Consider the following 8,303-nt stretch of genomic DNA (forward strand, 5'->3'; position numbering starts at 1 on the left):
CCGCTTCCACTACGGAACTACATAGTTCCTTCAATATCACCATGAATTTGTTCTAAAAATGCAGGTGATTTAATTCTCACTTTAACTGGTGACGGTCTAATGATTGGTTTGCCTTGAGAGCAAGCATCACATGATAATTCATTAAATTGAAGAATATTTTGACTCTTCAATGGATGTCCATTTGAATTCTCAATAATTCTTCTCGTTATTATAGACCCTAGATGATTTAATTTGTGATGCCAAGTTGTAAATATGTCTGGATTCATGAACTTCAGGTTCATTATTGCATATGATTCAATTACTCGTATATGAGTATAATATAATCCAGAAGATAAAGCAGACAACTCTTCCAATATACGTTTTTCATATGAGACAATAGATATAATATAAAGATACTCCATATTATTCTTTCTATCAGACTCGATATGATAACTATTGCAACGTATATCTTTAAAACTAAGCAGATTTCTCTTTGATTGACTAGAGAACAATGTATTGCCAATTACAAATTTTCTCCTCTAGGCAAAATAATATTTGTTTTTCCAAATCCTATAATTAGATTTGTAGAACCTGATATTGTATTGACTGTTGCTTCCAACATTGTCAGTTTGGAAAAATATTTTTTACTTGTAAATATTGTATGTGTAGTTGCACAGTATGCGAGTCGTAGATTTTCTTTACTCATTTTTTAGTCACCCAACATATGAAAATGATATAGGTTTCTTCATTAAAAGAAAATAATTACAATAAGAAAAACAACATTTGGAATATACGAAGGTTAATATCTACTAATAGGGGAAAAAACATGGAGATGAATTTTTTTAAAAAACACAACAGTAAGTCTAGATATTTTCAAAGTCAAAGAAAACACTTGATGTTCCATTAATGTTGATTTTCTCTTCAGAAGATTCAAAGAAGTCCGCTCATCCAAATTTTTCATATGGGATGGGTCAAATATGTCATTATTCTGGTATGCAAAATTTGCTTCCACATTTACAATAGATACGTGACCAATGCCCAATCATTCAGCATTGGAAGCATTTATTTTCAACATGAACTCTTATCTTGTGGAGTTTTTTTCTTTGTAATCATCATTTTGTGTGGTTTTTTTGAAATTTGAATTATTAGAACGACCACCATGAAAATAATAATTATTTCTTCCTCTGCCATGGTCATAACCTTGACCTCAACCACAACCACAACCTCGACCAAGATTATTATTAAAATTCACAGCATTTACTTCAAGGAATGGTGTCGTTTCGGTTAGTGGAGATTCATGATTTTTCATCAATAACTCGTTCTTTTGTTTGACCACGAGAAGACATGAAACAAGTTCAGAATATTGTTTAAAACCTCGATATTGCTATTGCAAGAGCATATTCAAGACATGAAATATAGAAAATGTCTTCTCTAACATATCAAAATCGGTAATTTTTTCTCCACATAACAACAATTTTGAACTAATTTTAAATAATGTAGAATTGTAATCACTTACTGGTTTGAAATCTTGTAGCCTCAAGTGCATAACAGCTTTAAGAAGAATAACTATTTTTTAATGGTCATACCTCTCTTTCAAATTTTTCCGATCTCTTTTTGTAAGATAATCCATTTTCAGTCCTTCGTGGAGATGATGACGAAAGAAAATCATAGTTTTTGTTTTGTCTTTGACTGGATGTCGTATTTCCTTATTTAATAGTCTCTCCAAGATTCATAGCATCCAGGTGGATTTCGATATCAAGCACCCATGACAAATAATTATTGTCCTTATATCAAGGACAGCAAATTCTAATTTTGTGACATTTGGCATGATAACATTATCATAAAATATTGTATTTATACTAGATATTAAATATGAAAAATAACATTAAATTTATTAATTATAATGAAGAGGAAAAAAATCGACATGCCTTTATGCAACAGTAAAAAAGATAGGAGCTCGTGCGGATAACGGGTTGTAAATTTGAGGAGCATAACGGGAACACAAATACTAATAAAATATAATATTAAAACAAATAAAATATAATAATAAAATAAATAAAACAACAAAAAATGAATTTCTCTACTTTCTTCCATCTTTTTGGATTGATCACCAATATGTGTCCTCCAAAATCCACCAAATACCACATGGAGTATATCACCAATAATATGATACTGTGTAATCTTGAGACTCACCAATAATGATATTATGTAATCTTGAGACGTATGGGACGACCCATGGAATAATTAGATAAGAATGGACACTAATAATGGATAATATCACCTATTTTAATATATTTAGATTCTTTTTTAATTAGAGACGTCATTATTTTTTATATTTTGAAATTTCATTTTTCCCCAATTTTGACAAACTCGAAAATTCTGAAAATATTTCGAGAATATTCTGATTCCTCCCTTCCAACAAAATTTTAAGATTTTGAAAAAAAAATGAAAAATTTCAACCTTTCGAAAAAATTTTGATTTTTAATTAACTATATTAACTAAAATTTTCAAATTTATTTATGTGTTACTTTTTCTAAATTTTTATTATTTTCAACATTTTCACAAACATTCACAATAGACATCTAAATTTGGCCATTGTCAACAAGTATAATGACAACAATTTCCATCAATATTTCCATTACCATCAATATCTCAAACATCGGTTAGAAGATATTTGTTAGACATATTTGGTAGCCTATTTTACAAGTACTTCATATTTCAATAAAACACCACCTAAATCTGCAATTTCTATCACAATCGTTATTCCTTAATAATTCTCCAAAGCAATGAAGGGATCACAATTATATATCCCCTAAAAAATTAACCATTACGAACCAGACCCCTGCTCTGAAAGAAAATAAGGAAAAGGAATCATTCAAATGCTTAAAAGAAAATTAAAACCCAAACAGTTCGCCAACAAATAAGAAAATCAGTCTCAAATATTTTTCGCTCCCACTTTTTGAATCTAAAATGAAGCCAACAACAAACCATTCTTGCCTGCTCGTGTTAGTCACACCACACAGAGGGAGGGGGGAAAATAGGGGAAACACATAACAGAAGACAGTAGCACTACCTCGGATTAATGTTAAAACAGAAAAAAAAAAAACAAAAAAAAACAAAAACAAAAAGCCTTCATCCTACGGAAAAAGAGAGTACCAAAAACTAAAAACAAAAGAAAATGTCAGCAGTCTTCAGGAGATAAAAACCAGTACAAACAAATATGATGTCAGTACCGCAGTCTCCACAAATAAACAAACCAGTCAATCGTATCACACAACTACTACACGTTTCTTTTCATGAATCAGGGGAGCTTTATGAACACACAAGCAACTCACGACACGAGGTTCTCAGTCAGCGACAGAGAAGCTAGCTGATCCGCTGCATTGCCAGCTTGTTGCTGCTGAGCTGCGGCAACATTCCTCAAAACCTCCATAGCTTCGGCTACTTTTGCCTTCAAAGCCTCTGGGGACTCGAGTAAATGCAAAACCTCAGTCTGATCCATCTCCAGAAGCATTCCAGTCACCTTGGCCGCATTTTCAGGCTCCAGCTGTTCCACTAGCGGGTAAAGATTCTCTCCCAGCATCTACAACATTAATCACAGGCAGTAAGACTTTAAACACCACCAACTACACTATAAAAGATCTCTAAACCCCTTAGATATACTTTGAAAGAAAAGAAAATGGAACATCTACTTACATTCCATTTTTTTAGTTAAACTTCATGTTCAACAGTATAATTCGAAGATCTAAGACACAAAGTTGGACAATAGCCCAAACTTTCGTGAAGGTGTTTGTACATGCTTAACAGGAACTATCTGACATCCAAGAACCCTGCTGAGTTTATAGTATAGAAAATGCTTACTGTTCTCTGTTGGTCTGGTGTAGCATTTGCCAGAGCAGAAGCCAGAGCACCAATAGGGATAGGTTGAGAGTGTGCCGCATCACGCAATGCCATACCTCCCATATCATATGGAACGGAAAACATGCCTCCAGCAACACCAGGCATGGGTACATCAGGCAAACCTCTTCCAGGGGGGTAGCGATAGACACGTCCTCCTCTAGGCAACATCTATCATTCAATGAACCAACCAACCAAAACAGCCATTAAATAACACAAGAAGCCAACGACGGAAGAAAAGGAGGATAGAAAAATCACCAACCTGCTGTTGCATCATTGGAACAGGCTGCTGAGTTTGCTGGACAGCTCCTGCACGTCTGCCACCAGGGCGCTGGCCTTGCTGACCCTGCTGAACCATTGGAACAAAGAAATTTGGCATTGGTCCTCCACCAGGCCTTATACCAGGAACAAGCTGCTGCTGATAACCAAAGCCACCCTGGCAAAAATAATACCCGTAAGATAAACAAAACAAACCTTCAGAAAGTGGCTAATCATATGCACACCACGCCTTCCAGAAGGCAGGATAAAAGGATTGAGTCACAGATGCATGAGTAAATAAGGACATCAATACAATTGACCACTGATTTGGTGCAAAAACGAAAGATGGGAATTTGAAATTAAAATGTTCATAAAAGGGTATGGTGAAAGTAGTTACTTGAGAAGGAATCATTGCAGGAGGACCTTGACCAAAAAACACCTGCTGTCCAATACCTGGACCACCAGGGGGATATATTGGCATCCGAGGGGCAACTGAAGCAGCCATGGGAACTGGCCGTATTTGAGAGAACTGAGCCTACAGAACATAGTAAAAGCCATTAAATCGTGACTCGAAATGTTTGACGCAAATAAAAACCAAAAAGGGAAAGCAGCAATTAAAAGAGTTATATGTCTTAAGGCCAAGTTCTGACAATTGAAGTTACAATACAACGGCAATGGCAATGCCAAGTATCAAGTATGAAAACATCAGCGGAAGTACCTGCAATCTGGCTCTTCTATCTTCCTTCCGCTGTGCAAGTGCTACATACAATGGTTTGCTAACAACCATTTTGCCATTCATCTCAATAAGCTATCAATTACACCAAGTGAACTATTACAATCCTTCCATATTTTGTATCATTAATCACAGGCATATATAGAAAAATAAATAAATAATAAGCATATCTACTCACAGCTCTAGATGCCTCTTCAGGGGTTGAGAATGCAACAAATCCAGAACCTCTGCTTATACCATTGGGGTCACGCATGACCTGAAACACACAAAATAACCATAAAACATTAACTACAGAAGGCTTAAACCAAAAGGCAGTGCAATGAATTACACTTCAATATAATTACAACCTTGCAAGAGGTGATTGTGCCAAATGGAGCAAACAGTTCCTTAAGCTTATCATCACCAATGCTATCATCTAAATTTTTAATGTACAAATTTGCCCCCTGGTACTTGTCAGCTGCCTCTTTCATAGTTTGTTCAAACCGGTGCTTTAACTCAACTTCTCTTTCAGATTTTTTCTGTGCTTTCCCAACATACCACTCCTTATCATCAACTAACTTTCCATTAAGGGCATCAACTGCCCTAGCAGCATCATCAGCATTTTCAAAATTAACAAATCCAAAGCATCTTGATTTGCCATCAGCATCCCTCATCACAACAATACTGGTGAGTGTCCCAAATTCAGAAAAAGCTTTGTTCAAATCCTCTTCAGTGGTTGTCTCAGAAAGATTTTTTACAAATACATTGTTAAATTTGGATTTGTCAACAACACCATCTCTTTCTTGTTTACGAAGAAAGGGTCCTACATAAACTTGCTTATCATTCAACAGCATGCCATTCAGCTTCTCAATTGCTTTCTGAGCAGACTCCTCATTGTCAAATTGCACAAAACCATAGCCTTTTGACTGGCCAGAGGAATCTAAAGCCACTTTGCAAGACAGGATACTACCAAATGCAGAAAATGTATCATGTAGAGCTTTGTGGTCAATGGCCTTGTCTAAATTCTGAAAAAAATTAAAGTGCAAAGTTAACTCAGGAACAGAATCAAATAAACAATTTGAATAAAACGAACAAGATATAAACATGAATTATTCATAAAAATGAAAAATACTAATACCTTGATAAATATATTTCCAGCCCCACTTTTGCGAATGCTTGGGTCACGGTGAGAATACATAACTCTAATAGGCTTTCCATTCAAAGGGGTAAAGTTCAGCACATCCAATGCTCTTGCAGCTGTTCAAGCAAAATAGGATTACATTAGAAAAAAGGATGTGGCCATTTAAAGTTTAATGACATATAAAAATATGAAATAATCACTGTTTTGGATCACATGATAATTTGAAATATAATTTGCTTGTCAAATGACAAGAAAGGGCAAGGACCTAAATAAAGTCCTAAAATCTTCGTTCCAATTCCATCAATATCTAAGGAGCACATACACGGACATGATGACCAACTTTTGAAAACGGAGGACACATTTTATTTTATCAAGCTTAAAAAAGATCAAACACAAAATTGCTTTGGTTTTTTATTAATTGTTAAAAATAAAGTTTTTATAAAGAACAATAGAGAAGAAGAAAAGGGCATCAAAAAAAATAATAAAAACCCAATGGATGCATCACATGGAATGTAATAAAACCCAAAGCCCATTTAAAAGTAAAAACCCCAACCCTAAATAATGTTTCCCTTTTCCATCCAACATTCTGCTTTTCTCACATCCACAGCCACCCCTTGCTCTCCAACCTCCTACCCCAATTCTTCTCTCTCTACACTGCCACTGTCGAAGTTGTCCGATCTCCCACCCTTTGCTGCTACTTCTTGTGATCAATGTTGCCGACACCAAGCACCCCATCCAATGCCATTGTCAATTTGAAAGTTTTGGGGGTTTTTTAAGTGTTTGTGTGTATCCATTGCAATGTCTGTGTGTGTCCCTCTTGTGTTCAAAATCAAGAATAAATAATAAGGTTTTAGCATGTTGGACCCATATTTTGGACATTGACAATTCATAAAAAAGAAGGCCTCCGTGCTTCAAAAAACAGTATAAAAGCTTAAACAATTCAATTGCTAGAAGTGTAGAGCAATGAAAACAAATAATTGATTTTACATGGAACATTTGCCATTCAATGAAGGACATGCCACCATAGAGTTTTCAATAATAACACTAGATTTTTGTATCAAATTTCTGGTTCAAAGCTATCTGAAATCATAAAATATGCATCACAATGTAACATATCCAGATCTGCCCAGTGGTGAAACTAGCAGTCATCGACTTAAAATATACAGCTACACAAGGCTAGCTTCAGATCATCCCGTTGGAACCAAGAGCCAAACCTATAGGACATAAGATGTATTCATGCACATTTGCATTGATCATTTTTTAAACAGATGCACTTCAAAACCGTAGAATGCAAAATTAATATCCTGAAGAGTGAAGACCAAACATCATAATGCAATAAAATGACCCTCAGCATCTCCCAGTCCACCAAACAGGCGCATGTTCCAGTTCTTCATAGAATAAAACAAACAGGCTGGCTTTTACATGTCTTATAGAAGGAAATTACCATGAAACAGTAAACATTATTCGTTAGACCCCGAAAGCAACCACCCAACCTTTTACAACAGCAATCCACTTTGGCAGCACTAATTTCCCCGACTTACATTAGATTGCTACAAGCTTAACTTTTTGGTATTCGTATGGCTCAAATATCTTGATACATCAATTAATTAATAGAAATTATCCACCCTAATATTAAGACATCAACTCTGCATTTTACTAGCCAAACAATCAGCCGAACAAGAAATGTTCACCGCGAAAATTGCACTAATACAATAAACAAAGTACATTAAACAACAGAGGGCAGTGAAAAAAAAAGTGAAGCGAACTGACCATCTTGTGGGTTGCTGTAGTTGACATAACCATAACCGAGAGATCGCCGGGTCGTCAAGTCTCGGCAAACCCGAACCGAAACCACCTGACCCACCTGATTAAAAATGTCATAAAGCTGCGAATCCGTGACATTCAGGTCCAGATCTCCAACGTACAAAGAAGTAGTCACAAAATTGGCACCACCGTTCGCCGCAGGATTGACGCCGGAAATAGCATTCTGAGGCTGAGCTTGCACCTGAGCCGCCATACTGGAAATAATTTCACTACTGTTCAAAAAGAATCTTTCAATAAATTAATTTTTTTGCCTTTTTTTTTTTCTCCTCACTTCCCTCTCCTAATTTTGTTATTCAGAAACAAACCCTAGAAGGAATCAATGAACGGCGAATCTTCAGACACTCAAAAAAGGCCAGCAAAACGCAACGAACAACCGGGGAGGATAACAAAAACCCTTAAGATAATAGAAACTGAAGCAAAAATGAACAACCCCCAACGAAAAATCTTCCTACTCCTAAACAAACGAATAATTGTTTTGATTTTTCAGGATGA

The 8,303-nt window shown here is 35.6% G+C and overlaps 1 protein-coding gene across 1 annotated transcript; it reads right to left on the bottom strand.

Moving 5' to 3' along the window:
• Positions 1 to 3,030: 3,030 nt before the first annotated feature.
• LOC120081338 (polyadenylate-binding protein 2-like) lies at positions 3,031 to 8,004 on the bottom strand. Its single transcript, XM_039036097.1, has 9 exons — positions 7,758 to 8,004; positions 5,985 to 6,103; positions 5,215 to 5,871; positions 5,046 to 5,123; positions 4,853 to 4,942; positions 4,532 to 4,669; positions 4,139 to 4,312; positions 3,841 to 4,047; positions 3,031 to 3,562 (listed from the first exon to the last, which is right to left on the bottom strand). Exons 1-9 carry the CDS (start codon positions 8,002 to 8,004, stop codon positions 3,311 to 3,313), a joined length of 1,962 nt encoding a protein of 653 aa, XP_038892025.1. The 3' UTR covers positions 3,031 to 3,310.
• Positions 8,005 to 8,303: the final 299 nt, after the last annotated feature.

The sequence above is a fragment of the Benincasa hispida genome, chromosome 1 (genome assembly GCF_009727055.1).
Source record: "Benincasa hispida cultivar B227 chromosome 1, ASM972705v1, whole genome shotgun sequence".
Taxonomy (NCBI): domain Eukaryota; kingdom Viridiplantae; phylum Streptophyta; class Magnoliopsida; order Cucurbitales; family Cucurbitaceae; genus Benincasa; species Benincasa hispida.

Excerpts from the sequence above, each read along its gene's own strand:
- LOC120081338 (XM_039036097.1), bottom strand. The coding sequence starts at position 8,004 with ATGGCGGCTCAGGTGCAAGCTCAGCCTCAGAATGCTATTTCCGGCGTC. Across the intron at positions 4,943-5,045 it reads CTGAAGAGGCATCTAGAGCT|CTTATTGAGATGAATGGCAA; the intron begins GTGAGTAGATAT and ends TGTAATTGATAG. Across the intron at positions 4,313-4,531 it reads CTGCAATGATTCCTTCTCAA|GGTGGCTTTGGTTATCAGCA; the intron begins GTAACTACTTTC and ends TATTTTTGCCAG.